Source organism: Pelodiscus sinensis, chromosome 2 (assembly GCF_052426305.1).
Source record: "Pelodiscus sinensis isolate ZL-2025 chromosome 2, ASM5242630v1, whole genome shotgun sequence".
Lineage (NCBI taxonomy): Eukaryota > Metazoa > Chordata > Testudines > Trionychidae > Pelodiscus > Pelodiscus sinensis.
In genome coordinates, this window is record NC_143053.1 from 105,383,603 (window position 1) to 105,399,700 (window position 16,098).

Below are 16,098 nucleotides of genomic sequence, written 5' to 3' on the forward strand. Positions count from 1 at the left end.
CCTGTTGGATCCTATTGATTTAGCTAATCTATTAGGAAGAGTTTTTTGCCCAGGCTGTACATGGGTAAAATGGAATCTACTTCGCTCCATGGGGCAGAAGCTAGATCATCACATACTTAGCAACTTGCATTAGCTTTTAATTTGTTTGATTTGGCTTTTGGTGCCTGCTCCTTTTAAAGCTATGGAGAAGAATGGCAAGTCTGTCATTTAGTGCACTACCATGGATTTGATAGTCTTTCCAACAACTTGTATGGTGAATGTTACCAAGGAACAATCTAGACTTCTTTCCTGCCTCAAGACCAACCTGCAATGGAACCATAACAGAAGGAGTAAGAAGAGCGTAATAGAGATTTGCAACTGGTAGTGAGCTCTCCAATATATAAAACATAAGTGTCCTTGGTCTTCAATGAAGCTATAAAGTCCATACCATATTACTCAACACATGGTGGGGAGGAAATATGAGATGCCTTTACATCTCAATTTAATTTTTTTCTACCTATAGGAAGAACAGCAAGAAAGGAAAAACTCATCGGCTATGTCTACACTGGCATGATTTTCCGGAAATGCTTTTAACGGAAAAGTTTTCCGTTAAAAGCATTTTCAGAAAAGCGCGTCTAGATTGGCAGGACGCTTTTCCGCAAAAGCACTTTTCGCGGAAAAGTGTCCATGGCCAATATAGACGCGCTTTTCCGCAAAAAAGCCCCGATCGCCATTTTTGCAATCGGGGCTTTTTTTTTGCGGAAAACAAATCTCTGCTGTCTACACTGGCCCTTTTGCGCAAAAGTTTTTTGGAAAAAGACTTTTGCCCGAACAGGAGCAGCATAGTATTTCCGCAAAAGCACTGACAATCTTACATGAGATCGTCAGTGCTTTTGCGGAAATTCAAGTGGCCAGCGTAGACAGCGAGTAAGTTTTTCCAGAAAAGTGGCCACTCAGTATTTGGACACCTCCTAAAGTGGAAATACCCCAGAAGAAGAAAGGAAAAATATAGGACCACTTCACTTTGCACATCTGATGTTGAAGCAGGATCTGAAATTTGTTATATGTCTTATCAAAGAGAAACCCTAATTTGTTTTTTAATCAAGTGGAAGAAAGGAAAACAGGAAAGATGGGTGAAGAGAGAAACTCTACACAGGATTTTCATCCCAGAGGTTGAATGAGACCTGGACGTAAGGCAAGATGTATCCTTGAGACATCAAATGCAGCATAATGTCCTTGAGACAGCAGATTCTTCCATTAAAAAAAATGTTTCCAGTGACCTCAGAAGTACTTGCAGCCTGAACTAAAATAAATATCTATAAGAAGTAATATGACCCCTCTTAGGTGTATGTTCACATCCAAATACAAAATCAGGGCTTCCCAACCTGGGGTACGTGTACCCCCAGGGGGTAAGAGAAGCTTGTCAAGGGGGCATGGGGAATATTTGGTAAATAACTAGATTATCCTAATTGAAATATTCTAAAAGTAGTAGTGTTAGTGAAAAAAGTTCTGGATTCTAGAGTCTAGAATTTATTTCCTTTCATAGGGTACGTCTACACTACAACGTTAATTCGAACTAAGCTAATTCGAACTAACGCGTCTAGAACTAAAAACTAGTTCGAATTAGCGTTTTGCTAATTCGAACTAGCAAGTCCACATTGAGTGGACCCTGAACAGGGCTTAAGGATGGCCGGAAGCAGTGCCGGCAGGGCATCAGAGGAGAACTTAGAGCGTGGAGATGCTGTCTCAGGCTAGCCGAGGGCTGCGCTTAAAGGGTCCCGACCCCCACCCCGGACAGACAGTTCTAAGGGGTGCCCCGCTTGCAAAGCAGTCCTGGTTTGGATTGCCCGGAGTACCCACACTGGGCACATCACACCACTCGGCCATCAGCCCGGCTGCACTTGCCGCAGGCTGCCATCTGGGGAGAGGGGGCAATCGGGGGGCTGCAGGAGAGCTTCCACCCCCAGAAGCCCGCAGAGCCAGCCCAGTCCTCCCCATCGGAGGCTCGTACCCCATTCCTCCCTCACCTCCTTCCACTTACCCTTCCCTAGCCCCAATTCTTATTGATGTACAAAATAAAGATAACGTTTCTTCCAACATTGACTCTGTCTTTATTGAACAAAACTGGGGGAGACTGGGAAAAGGAGGTGGGAGAGGGGAAGAGAAAGGCTGGGAGAGGGGAGGGCAACTAACATGATCAGGGGTTGGGAACAGGTCCCAGATGAAGAGAGGCTACAGAGACTGGGACTGTTCAGCTTAGAAAAGAGGAGACGGAGCGGGGACAGGATAGAGGTCTCTAAAAGCAGGGGTTGGGTGGAGAGGGTGCATTCAGAAAAGTTCTTCATGAGTTCCCATAAAGAAGGACTAGAGGACACCAAAGGAAAGGAATGGGTAGCAGGCTTCAAACTAGTAAGAGAAAGTTGTTCTTCCCAAAGCAAATAGTTAACCTGCGGAACTCCTTGCTGCAGGAGGCTGTGAAGGCTACAACTAGAACAGAGTTTAAAGAGAAGTGAGATTAAGTCAGGGAGGTTGGGTCCATGGAGTGCTATTAGCCAATAGAAATGGTGTCCCTGGCCTCTGTTTGTGGAAGGCTGGAGAGGGATGGCACGAGACAAATGGCTTGGTCACTGTCTTCGGACCATCCCCTCCAGGGTCCCTAGGGTTGGCCGCTGTCGGCAGACAGGCTACTGGGCTAGATGGACCTTTGGTCTGACCCAGGACGGCCATTGTAAGCTCAGGGCTCAGGGTCGGGGGTCTCAGTGGACCCCCTTGATTTTCATGCACACCTGCTCCTGGGTGGCCAGGCTGGCAGCTCTCCTGCCCTAGACGGCCACTTTCCTGTGCCTAGTGCGGAGATCGTGGACGAGGTCCACGATGTCCGCACTAGCCCAGGAAGGTGCCCACCTCTTGCGGTCCAGGGCAAGCAGCCTGGTCCCGGGAAGAGGGGGAGGGCTGGGGGACATCGGGTGGGTGGCTCTGTGCCGTGCCAGGTGCAGGGTCTGCTGGCTGGGTGCTGGCAGGCTTGCACCTAGCACGGGCACCGTAGCCAGCCTGTGCCCCTTTAAGGGGTCCGGGGCCGGGAGGGGGGCATAGAGTTTCCCTGGTGTTGGCCAGAGTGGCCACCAGGGAAAGCTGGGGAGGGCTAGCCTCCCACTAGTTCGAATTAAGGGGCTACACACCCCTTAATTCGAACTAGTAAGTTCGAACTAGGCTTAATCCTCGTAAAATGAGGTTTTCCTAGTTCGAACTAAGCGCTCCGCTAGTTCGATTCAAATTCGAACTAGCAGAGCACTAGTGTAGCGGCTATGAATGTTAGTTCGAACTAACATCCGTTAGTTCGAACTAACATTGTAGTGTAGACATACCCATAGTGTATAGGGGGTACGGGAAGGTTTACTAAAAGCCAAGGGAGTACGGGGACCAAAAAAGGTTGGGAACCCCTGACCTAAATTATCACGGAGGTGTGAATATGCCTGCTTCAATAGCAGCCATATATTTTTCCCCAAAGAAGTCACGAGTGATAAAGGAAGCTTTTGTACTGATAGGGTGGTAAACTAGTATAAGTATAAACTAATGAATTTGAAAACTCCAACAAGTTCACTTAAAATTATGCAAAGAGAGGTCTGCCAAAAATAAGTAACTCACATACTATAAATCAACTCAGGATGGCTAGTCTTCACAGCACCAAATGTCAATACTAGTCAGCCAACACAATTACATAAATTATTAATGAACTAGCTGTACTATTGAGTAGCTTCCTGTTTAGCTCTCTAATAAAGTACTCAAAGATAAAGGTGAAGAGAACCTCTTGGGTTATCTTGTCCATCCCTTTGAATCAAAGGTCAAGAAAGGCAGGTCACAAGAGACCGGATAAAACTCACAGCTTCACTTTCCCTGTGTGAGCATAGATACACTGGAGCTATTTTTCCATCCTGGGCATAACAATTAAGCTACAAGTAAAAACATTTTCCCTACAACAGGGGAATTAAGTCTCTATTGGCAAAAATTTTACCCCCAAAACACTTAAGAGCCCACATCACTTTTACAAAAGAGACTCAGGAGACTAAATAACGTGAACTGTTGTTGTAGCCCTGTCAGTCCCAGGATATTTGAGCAACAAGGAGAGTGATGCAATATATTTTATTGGACCAACTTGTATTGGTAAGAAAAATACAATCTTTTGAGCTTATGCAGAGCTTTTCTTCAGCTCTATATAAGCACAAAAGCTTCTCTCTCTCATCAACAGCAGTTGGTCCAATAAAAGATGTTAATTCACCCACTTTGTTTCTCTAAGTCACTATCACTTTTGAAAGTGTTACTCCCCCCAAAAAACTATATATTTTTATTGACATGAGGAATTCCTCAGTGATTCTTGATTTAATCCTTAAATTGCTAAAATTAAAATGAATGCTTCCTGCTTAAAAAAGAAAGATAAATCACAAGTGTGATCAGAGACAACAGTAGCCATGGAAGAGCATCAATTCTTTAAATACCCTTCTACAACTACCACTACCTATCCATGACTGCTTCAAGTGCTGTACTCATGAGGCCTATGGCAACATTTCAGAACAGAAAGAAATGAATAGTTTTTAATATTTGTCTTCATTTTTGCTTAATAGCTTGAAGTAATTTTTGCATGTTAAATATATTACCACTTTTAACAACATTTTCAATTTGGAGACATTTAACATAACTAGAATTACTCAAAAGTGTGCTTGTAGCTCAATACATATATTGCAGGGCTGTAGCACATGGCTTTGAGGCCAATACTGCATTTAGGTGTAAAGACATTCAACAAAATTCACGTCTCTTTGTCCAGTTGCTTAGGTATACTAAAGTGCTGATTTTTTCCGGATAATGAAAAATGCACTTTTATATCAAAAATAATTATGTTGCTATCATGCGACCGTTTAACACTTGCATAGTGCTTTTCATCTACCAACATCTTTACAAGCATCACATAATGTTGTAAAACAGACAATAAAATTAATATGCCATGACAACATTTTCAATAAAACACATAACGTAAATGTTTACTGTAATTATATAAAATTTCACCTATTTTGAAAATCGTCTGTGTAGCCTTCAACAGAATTATCCTGATTTAAGGCAAATGATTGAAGTGTTCTATTTCTGTAAATAGAATATTTTCCTAGCAATGTGCTCTACAATGTGTACAGTTAAGAAGATAGAATTTGCACTTGGAGCAGCATTGTAACCAAATAGGGGGAAGTTTCTTCCTCTATGGTCCTATCTGATTCTGGGTTGAAATTCATGAGGTGTGTGTAGACTACATCCCTCTTTCAATAGAGGGATGTAAATTAGACACTCCAGAATTGCAAATGAAGCCAGGATTTGAATTTCCTGTGCTTCTTTTGTATAATTGCGTCATGGTGCTTTTTCAAAAAAGCGCTATTTTGAAAGTGAAACCGCAGTCTAGACGCGGTTCTTTCAAAAACCTCAGGTTTACAGGATCTTTCGAAAAAGGCTTTATTTTCAAAAGAACTGCACCTAGACTGCAGTTTCATTTTAGAAAGAGCGCTTTTTCGAAAGAGGGCCATGATGTGATTATGTAAACGAAGCGCAAGCAATTCAAATCCCGGCTTCATTTGCAATTTTGAAGGGTCTCATTTACATCGCTCTGTCGAAAGAGGGATGTAGTCGAGACGTACTCAGGGAGTTCCCAATCCTCCATAAACATGTCTATGAATTTTAATCAACAAAAGGTAAAGATACCAAGCACAATAGCACGCAGCCCAGGCTTCACAGAAGGTCTGCAGCAAATTTCAAGTTGTCTGTTTAAGTTCAAAAGAGCAGAATAGAGTCTGTAAGTGGGTTGGTTAATACCATCCAGTTATATAAAACAACAATTGAGTTAAAAAATAGAGCAAGATGAAAACTCTATTCCAATAATGATTCACCTCCATCCTGACCTATTTACTTAGCCTTTTAAAGCAAGTATCTTATATGATTGTGCCTAAGTCTTGCTTGAGCAATGGGCTGCCCTTCAATATTTCTGAGTCAGAGCTCTAATATACTGCCATTACTTTTTTTAAAATCTCAGCTATATAATTCACACACAGTAACTCTTTCTTTCTAACATTATTCCTCATTTACTGGGCCATGAACCATCCTCTTTTCATTAAGTCAACATGAACGATACCAGATCTCAATGTGAATCAGCACCAAGAAAAATAAGGGACAAAACTGATGACTGATGCCTTTACTTTAGCACCAAAGCTAAAATGTAAAATGTCTGTACATTTAGAAACAGGCCAGACCACAATCAGTGCATCTACATGCAAAGAGGTTCCTCTACTCATTGTTGTCCCCAAATTCTATGGGATCAAGTTCAGAGGCATTATCTGCCCTATACACCCAGTCTCTGAGCTACTAGGCAGCCCTCCTTGAGGCCAGGAATCTCAGTCTTAAAGTTACATTATGCTACCCTACAATCACACATACAGAATAGGAAGGAGTATGGCAGAAAGGGATCTAGGGATTTGAATTTCTAGGGATTGTCTAGGAAGGAGTACAGCAGAAAGGGATCTGTGATACTGTTGCAAAAAACCAAACATGATTCTAGGATGCAATAACAAGTGTGTTGTGAGCAAGACACAAAAAGTCATTCTTCTGCTCTACTCTGCGCTGATTAGGCCTCAGTTGGAGTACTGTGTCCAGTTCTGGGCACCACATTTCAAGAAAGATGTGGAGAAATTGGAGACGGTCCAGAGAAGAGCAACAAGAATGATTAAAGGTCTAGAGAACATGACCTTTGAAGGAAAACAAAGAATTGGGCTTGTTTAGTCTGGAAAAGAGAAGATTGAGAGTGGACATGATAGCAGTTTTCAGGTATCTCAAAGGGTGTCAAAAGGAGGAGGGAGAAAACTTGTTCTTCCTGGCCTCTGAGGATAGAACAAGAAGCAATGGGCTTAAACTGCAGCAAGGGAGGTTTAGGTTGGACATTAGGAAAAAGTTCCTAACTGTCAGGGTGGTTAAACACTGAAATAAATGTCTATCAAGGATGGTCTAGAGACAGTACTTGGTCCTGCCACGAGGGCAGGGGACTGAACTCGATGACCTCTTGAGGTCCCTTCCAGTCGTAGGGTACGTCTAGACTACAGGGTTTTGTCGACAGTCGACAGATACTGTCGACAAAACTTCTGTCGACAAAGAGTGTCTAGACTACATTCAGTTCTGTCGACAAAGCAAGCTGCTTTGTCGACAAAACCCTGTAGTCTAGACACAACCCTAGATGCAATAACACCTTCTGTCGACAGAACTCTGTCGACAAAAGGCGTTATGCCTCGTAAAATGAGGTTTACCAGCGTCGACAAAACTGCTGAGTTCTGTCGATGTTATGTCAACAGAACTCAGCGGTAGTGTAGACGCAGGTATAGTTTTGTCAACAAAAGTCCACTTTTGTCGACAAAACTCTGTAGTCTAGACACACCCTTAGTATTCTATGACTCTAGTCTAAACATGGAAACTCGTACTGGGCCACAAACGCCAGGCTGTGGGGCAGCTACTAGTGAAGGAAGCTCAGGCAACATTGGTCCATTGGAGCTCTGCTGCTGAAAATAAAAGAGGCCCCACAGAGTTAGCACAAGGTACTAACAAATAGCCTCTGACAAATAGCAACTGAAAATGTGTGCAGATCTCAGGTTTTTTCTTCTGCAAGAATTGGAGAATTCATTCTTTGCAGGGAAAACGACTTGAGGAGGAAGTATAGTGAAGGGGAAGGAGGTGGAACCTGACTGAGTTTTTCTTTCCACAGGGCCCCAATCTGTGGGTTTTTCCTTCATGAGGGAGCAGTCTCCCCTTCCTCTACATAGCCACTATTCATAACAACATCTAAGTGCACCCCATACTGAAATATCTATAAAACAGAAGTTACAACAATCCCTGTTCACTTCTACCTTTCTTCCCAGTGATCAAGCTCAATATTATTATTTAACAAACCATGACAGACTGAAAGCACTTTGCCATACCTTCTCTAACTTCTCTTTCTATTTGTTGCTCTGTTATTCCCATGGTCATTTTCATATCAATATGAAACAAACAAACAAAACATGGGAAAAGAGCATTTCTTATAACCAAAAATGGTGGGGTCAAAATTAAAGTTTTTCTTACAGTGTCACTGAATAATGAGAACAACAGGTTGAATAATTAGACCAAAGGTGGAGCTGAACTGAAGATGACTTTATAGCACAAGAGGGTTTGTTTTGTTTTGTTTTGTTTTTAATAGCGCAGGGTTATTTTGCTTAATAGAGTAAGGCAAAAGCATTTTCTCTCTGAATCCTGCTTTTCATTTCTCCTGGAATTAGTCCAAAGTCATATGAAACATAAATTGTATTTTTTATCCTTAAATCTTATTGCAGACCCTAAGAAATTAATTATGACATGTAATGCAAATAAAAGTATGAGAAAACATACAACAAAAGAAAAACCTGTGTCCTGAAAACCATGACAGCAAAAAAAACTTAATAATACCAAAGACTCAAATAATTTAAAGCACAGTAGTCATCTCTTTGTATACATAAATTTTTTGCTCCAGAGCTATCAAATTTCAAAGTAATAGATTTCAATTAGATTTTAAAAATAAACCACATTTTATATTTATTAGAAAACTAATAAAATTAACTTTGAACAAAAGCAAAGACCTGTAGATGTGTAAGGGGAAAGCAGCCGATGAGGAAGAGATTTATGTTAATTGAAAACAAGTTTTTAATTTAAAAAAAAAAAGCCTAAATGACTAAGCTTTTGTTGTGAATTGATGCTAAATTGCATGCAGCACAGATTTTTTTTATTTTTTTCTAAACACAAACAACCCAGTATTTTCTTTTTTATAAGACTTGAAAACAAACACTTCCATACTGCCGATTTAAAGTATCCCAAGTTCCAGAAGAAATGTCCGCAGAAAACATTTAGGGGCACAAATCTTGAGCTCTATTAAAGGCATTCAATACTTTGCAAGATTATGGCCTCAGTAAGCAAGAGAAATAAAAATGGACATCCTTATTACCCCCCCCAAAAAAATCAGGTGTAAGTAACTATACACAAAACAAGCCACAAAGGCAATCAGTTTCTCTCTACATCTGGAAAGGATAGCAAGTGATTTGGTCAGATTTTTAATTTTGCTTTAAATTAGGCCAACCAGCTCAGCACTTTTCTCAATATTATACACATCTGTCTGCACTACATCTTGTATAGAGCAGAGGAGGGAAAGTATACATCAAAGGCAACCATTTTCATATTGTCGATATTGTGTTGTAAATACATTCCATGCAAAACAGGTAAACAGATATCAAGGTTTTTTTGCATTAAAACTCATGATTCTCTTTCCAAACTTCATAATTCATTTAGAGATACACTACAGATTTCCCCACCTATGCTATTAACATCTTAGATTTATGAAATTCCATATTTAGTAGTTTTCCTTTTCTCCATAGATCATTTTTTTGCTTGTCTCTCACTTTAAAATGTGAAAAGAGTGGAGTGAGATTCAGCTGCTCACATCTCATCATTTCACAATGCTGTAAGATCAGATTTCCAAATAAATATTGTAGAACAAGAATGCTTAAATCCAAACTTAAAAAGGAACTTTTCATTTTATTTTTCTTAATGAAAATTCTGTTGATCCTATCTTCTGTAAAAATGTTTGTTTGGAGGGTGGTTTTTTTGTTTAGTCTAAAAACAGGAAACACTTATTATAAACTGAATTCAATATAGTACTGCCTTTTAGAAGAGCAATTCTGTTACATATCATGACTGTAGGCAATGTTTAAACTATTTTTAATCTTACTTTTCTTAAAAGTTAATGGCTTGTTTTTAGCTGTTCCCAGCATGTCTAGTTCCCACTGACTTCAAAGGTTTGTCAATGTTCAATACTGCTGCAAATCAGGCCACTGAGTATTCTGTCTAAAGAAATGTATGTCGAATGCAAAATAGACATTCCACTCTGCTACCAATAGCACTACATACTGTAACCTATCAAAGAAAGAACAGCTACAAATTAAGATTTCAGCAGATAGCAATATGTAAGTATTGCAATGACTAGAGAACAGACCTACCTTATTGTAATTGTAGAATATCACTGTCACAAAGCGATCTACTCCAAACTATTTTCAACAGCAACTTCCATATTTTCTGACTTCAAGAGCCACTACCACCAGTTTTATCAGTTTATTAATAGATGTATACATCCAAACGATGAAGTAGGAAGTCTTTCGTCATGAAGTGCTTGGACTATGTTAATCCACACTGAAGTATCCACCATGCTATCCCACCATTGCAAATTCAATATGGCACCCATTGCTGTAAGATGTTTTGGCTGCCATCATGCTCCTGACAAGCACTTTACCTATTCAGATAATGAATGAGTGTTAGTTCTAATGCATGACTAGTAATTCTACAGAACCATTCCTGGTTTAAGTATTGATATCAAAGTTACAATCTAGCATTTGAATAATTTCAGCTATTTTTTTTAAACTAGATGATTTCCTCATCTTCTAAATTTAGAATTTGGTGATAGCTTTTAAACATCATGATGGAGTACTAAAGAATCCAGTTGGATACTGTTAGTACTTTCAATATCCTGTGAAACAGGCATGGGTATTTCTTCATGCAATGAGTAGTTTTATGTCTTGAAACACACTGAAGCCTTAAGGGGAAAAGTGACAGAGGATCTTCAAAGGACCTCAGAAATATTTCAAAAGCCTGAAAGACATGGGAAGTAAGAAAGTATCTGGGGTGAGTGTGACAAATAAGAGAATACACATGCTCAGACACCTGCAAATCTGGAATGATGGGAGTGAAGCAAGGCAGAACCTGTAGCTTTTTCCCTGTAAATGTAGTATTTCCCAGTTTTGCATCTCCATTAGTGGAAATATTAGTGCAGACAAGATGCTGGCAGCATTTCAAAAGTTGCTGCTGAGACCTGGCCCTACACAGAACAGATGACAAAGTACAAAGTTCTGGACTTCCAACACTCCAGTCATCTGAAGAAGTGGGCTGTGCCCATGAAAGCTCATGATACCACCTACATGTTTTGTTAGTCGTTAAAATACTACCAGAATATTTGTTGTTTTTTAAGTTTTTACTTAGAAGCAGTTTGTCTACACTAGAGTTCCCACTGTTCCTGCCTCCTGTGTGGCTCTTTCAGTGATAGCTGCCATGGGAAATTGGGGGAGGAGGGTGGAATACTGGCACAAACAACAATTGTGTGAAGAGGTGAAAGTAAGTGGATGCACTGTGGCGCACAACTCTGGCAAGAACTGCCTGAAGTGCAGCAGAAGACAGCAGGGTGCTATTTAAAGAGCTGTCAGGAACCCAGGTTGCAATAGTACCTGTAAGAAATTTTAAATTACTTTCACTGCTGGTTGTATATGTGGAGGTGTGGGGGCGGAGGGTAAGGTAAGGGAGCCTGTTTTTGTGCTGCCAAGAATGGGCATGAAAGGAGAGAGAGAGAGAGGAAGGAGAACAAACTACTACTTGCCAGAGGGAGGGGGAGAAATAGAGAAAACCTTTGTGGAGATGATGGGAGGAGTCTATAGAGAGGGGGATGGGAGCATCAATGGAGTGGAGAGGAGGTTTGGTTGGGGAAACTGGCAGGGGGCAAAAGAATCTGTGTAATATAGTCCTATGCATATAGCAGGGGAGCCTACATATATGTAAGAGTAAGAGAAAAGTTATTTAGAGGGTAGGAGAGGAGTAGGGAAGAAGCATGTACCTTTGAGTAGATGTGTGCACCCCTGTGCATGGCCAGAGAGAGGAAGCAGTCCTAGCAAGTGAGAGGGATTTTTAGTGCAAGAGGTAGGCAAGTGAAAGGAGAGAGGAGAATGTGACTGTATCTCAAGACTGGGAAAGTACAGAGACACTGGCAATGGGAAATAAAAAGGGGAAGAACAGAGAGGTAGTAGGGGTGAGGGGAGAGATGCCTCAAGTAGGAAGAGAACACCACAAGGAAAAAAAGGGGAAGGTAGCAGAGTGGGATGAAGGAAGAAGAAGGAGCAGTTATTACACAATGTAAAAAAAGTGAGGGGAAATGGGAAAAAACAGAGCTAAGATATAGACAAAAAGAGGGAGAAATAAAAAGACGTTTAAAAGAGAATAAGTTTTCCAAAGTTGCAAAGTATTTAATAGAAAGCATTATGCTAACGCACTCCAATCAATACCCAGTTGAGGTTTGGCTTTCTGCTTTGATTGAAAGCCATTTGCTATATACTGTGGGGGCAAGGGAGTTTGACTTAGAACCAAGCAGGTCTGGCCGTCCTGTAGTCACCCTCATAAACTGAACAAAATCCTCCACACTAGTCTCTCAGCTCCCCAGACTATGCCCTCCCGCACACCTTACTCCACCTCTTCCCTGCCCTCCCTAAGAAGTCCCACGCCAGCAGTGCCCCAGTACCTGGCACTCCCCAGCATTTTAGCCACATTTCTACAGAAGCAAACCACCTCCGCCACCCTCACCCCTACAGATTAAATGCCCCTCGCCACCCCGCCACATTTTGCTGCCAGCATTTCTGAACATTTTTCCTTTCTGATTAGTCCCATAATCCTGAGAAGTTTGCCTGTTCCTCCTCCCCCTCCCTAGGGGGAAAAATACACCCAGACTCTTCAAGTTCTCTCTAGACCCTAATGCAAGCCTGCAGGGGGGCAGGACTGATTAGCGGCCACCCATCTATTCCACAGGAGCATGTACACAATGGGTGAGTTACTGCCCTAAAAACAATAAATACCTCCCTGCGCTGCGCAGCCTACAAAGAAAGAGAAAAGATCCCTCTTGCCTGTGGCTTCCCCATAGGGCACCCTCACTTCGCACTTTCCATTCACACCGAAGCCCGCCGCGGGACGAGGGGAGAGAAGAACAAACCAGCCATCGGACAAACTCACCTTCTGCAAGCGAAGTGGGGGGGCTTCCTCGGGAGGCCGCTTGTTTTGTCAGTAGTGAGGAGCGCGAGGAGGAAGTTGGGTAATTCTCCCTGGATAAAGTTCCCGAAGATTAGATAACCCAGAAACAGCGAGAGATGGAGAGTTCATCCGAGTTTCTCCTTTTGTTCAAGTTCCCTGAGCAGACAAAGAGCCAGCGAGCGGCAGCAGGTTCCTCTCTGCCTCCCCCCTCCTGGCCCTCCCCCAACCCAGTCCTTGCGTATCCAAAGGAGCAACCCTGCCCTTCCCCTCCTCTTCTTCCTCCACTCAATTAGCATTGCAGTTGTTAATCCTCCTCATCTCTAGCAGCCTCCAAGTCCAAACTTCCACTGAGCCTCCCAGAAAAACAATCTCAATGGGGGTTGGAGGGGGGGGGGGGGGACCATCTCTCAGGTCATTATTTCCGGTAGATGCACCTCTTTGTTTGGATTCCCTTGACAATCCCTGAGAACAATCCCCGTGGTAGCTGGTTTCGGTCGGTTTGATCTTCCAGAGACTCGGGGACAAACGTAGATTTGAGGAAAACATAAACACCAGAGAGGAAAGGGGCCCTTTACAGGCGCGCACATACACGCCCGGGTGGATCTGGCAAGACTTTGTCCTTTCACTTGTGGAGACATCCACCCTTCAGAACAAAAGCCTAATCCCGGCCACGAGACCAACAACAAAAGAGATTCCCAGTCGCTGGCATCTCTACCTGTTGCGCAAGCTACAGCGATGGGGCCAGCAGCAGCAGCAGCAGCAGCAGCAGCATCCACTGGCAAAGCAAAAAAGTGCCAAAACCACTCTGGCCCTTCACCTGTCCCCCCACCTCCAGCCCAACTACCCAGCCCCTCTTCCAAACCCGAAGAGGGAAAGGTAGCCACAGACAAGAGCCCCAAAGCTAAGCTGCAGCCAGAAGGACGGGGGATTTCCAGAAGCCCTGCCCGGGGCACATCCCTGTATTGTCTGCGCAAATAATCACACCGCACTCTGAACCCCTTTCACTTGCTCCTTGATGCCCAGGGAAACCAGACAGCCCCTGCCACCCCCAGGCAACGAAAGGCCAGTTCTGGCTCCAGGACCCGCTCTCTATCATCTGCGATGGAGCCGACAGTCGCCATGGGCAGCACCGCTGTGCACTAACTTTCTGGGTAAGTTTCACTGGCTTGGCAAGGAAGCGGGGGGAGGGCAGCGGGATGGAGTTTCGCAAGCAGACAAAAGAAACGCCGAGTCAATCGCAACTCACCTTGGTGCGAGACACCTCCCGCTCGCCTCCTCCTGCGAGCGCCCGGCGGCTTGGGGGCGGAGGGAGGGGTGTGAAGGGAGAGGCTCATCGCTGGCTGGCGAGCGCTTGTGACCTGGCTGGCTCTGGCTCAGCGCCCCCAGCAGAACAAAGGCGCGCCCCTCGCCTCCTCGCTTTGTGCTCAACTTTCTCCTGCCGCCCACCCCGCTTCGCAACTTTCCAGCCCAAGGCGGCCTGAGGGGGGGGGTGCGAAGCCAAATCCGCCCAGAGCTGCAACCACTGCACCGCTCTCCCCCCGACAGGGAGCCTCGCTCGGGACTGGGACCAGGACTGGCGGGAGGGGGGTGGGAGGGGGGAGGCGCCCCGGCGAGGTGCAGCTGAGTGAGTAGGAGGGGGCGGGGGGGGGCGTGTGCGCGCGGTCTGGTTTGGGAGGAGGAGGGGGACGGGGGAAGGGGGAGAGGAGTTATTAGTCCGATGGGAAGAGGCGGCGGCGGGTCCCTTTGTGTGCACGTGGGAGCGAGGAGAGGCGCTGGCCGCGCCTTGTTGCTGAGCTCCGGGATCCCGCCCTCGCGCCCCTGCCTGGCTCGCCTCCGCCCGCTTCTTCAGCCCCCCGCGGGGCTCCTCTTGGACCTCCCCCACCCACCCTCCAGCAGACCTCGCCGCTGATGGTTAATGACAGTGCCGGGGTCCAAAGTCACTGATGGGGTTGCAGGTAGGAGGCTTCCCCCTGCTGCCTCCGACCCTGCCCCAAGACCCGCTTTGAAAGTTAATTGAAACTGAGAGGGGGGAGTCTAGGGGAGCGATGTGGGTGGACCGTGAAAATAGTATTTATCCCTAGGCAAACCTTGAGGGGCTACTATTTATTACCAACACGCCGTGGAGTCTCATTGTCCTGACCACCAATTTACCCCTGGGCTGTCTGTCCCACCCAGCAATTCGCACCCACCGCACTCTGCCAGCCCAACCCATCCCAGCTGAGAACAAAGTTCCTTTGGCTCCTACGGTCCTCCTCTCCTCTTTCCATCTGAGCCGGACATTCCAGGCTCATACCTACCAACTCCTTCCTAAGCCAACCAGGTTCAGAATTCCTTCCCCTCTATCAGCTCAAACACATTCCCCTTCTTCTAGGATCCATTTTTCTCCGCACCCAGAAAAAAAATCCTTCCTAACCAGACCCCCATAGCTCTGAACCCTTCTCTTCCCAAATGCTCCTTCACCCCAGCTCAGACCTCCTCCTGTTTCAACTTGATCCTGCTCACACCACCCCTGCCCTCAAATTTTTGCTGCCCTAGATAAACTAAGCTAACTGTGTGGCTCCACACAGTCTGTTTTATCCCATATTTTACTTTTTATTGCTATTCAGTCTAACATTCAGGTACTAAAGCAGTTTTATATTAAGTATCCACTATGTCTGTGGTGTGTTAATTCTGCTCTTTCTTTCCTTTCCATCTTTCCTTCCCCTGCCACATACATCATTTTTGGTTTCCCTTTTTCCTCCCTTTTTTATGCCACTTTTTCTAATTCCGTCCTTCTTATTTATTTTCTTCTCTTCCATACTTTTCATTTTTAGCTTATTCTTGTCTAATTTGTGCTCTCGCTACCTACCAACTTTCTCCCGACCTGTCACATATACACTTCAGGTGCGTCTAGGCTGGCCGCGAGTATTTGCACAAGAACACTGACTTTGTACTGTACAAAATCAGTGGTTCTTGGGCAAATACTCCGACACTCCTGCTCAGGGATAAGCCCTCTTGCGCAAATATTCTTGCACAAGAGGGCCAGTGTAGACAGCCAAGTTAATTTTTTGCCCAAGAAAGCCTGATGGCTAAAATGGCCATCGGAGCTTTCTTACACAAGAGAGCGTCTACACTGGCACTGATGCTTTTGCGCAAAAGCAAATCTTTTGCACAAAGGCACATGCCAGTATAGATGCTCTCTTGCAGAAATACTTGTAACGGAAAAAC

The 16,098-nt window shown here is 44.1% G+C and overlaps 1 protein-coding gene across 22 annotated transcripts in view; it reads right to left on the reverse strand.

Moving 5' to 3' along the window:
* LOC149525314 (uncharacterized) overlaps nucleotides 1-14,480 on the reverse strand; it is a 398,451-nt gene extending 383,971 nt beyond the window's left edge. For 5 of the 22 annotated variants that reach the window (XR_016348827.1, XR_016348818.1, XR_016348820.1 and 2 more), the window contains exons 1-2: nucleotides 12,874-14,115; nucleotides 10,053-10,342 (exon numbers count right to left, since the gene is read on the reverse strand). Coding sequence is in view for 1 of the 22 variants with exons in the window: in XM_089776360.1 (XP_089632486.1) it covers nucleotides 14,138-14,225 (88 nt within the window). In the remaining 21 variants the exon portion in view is untranslated. The other 17 variants (XR_016348822.1, XR_016348826.1, XR_016348823.1 and 14 more) reach the window with 10 other exon arrangements.
* Between the last annotated feature and the right edge of the window lie 1,618 nt (nucleotides 14,481-16,098).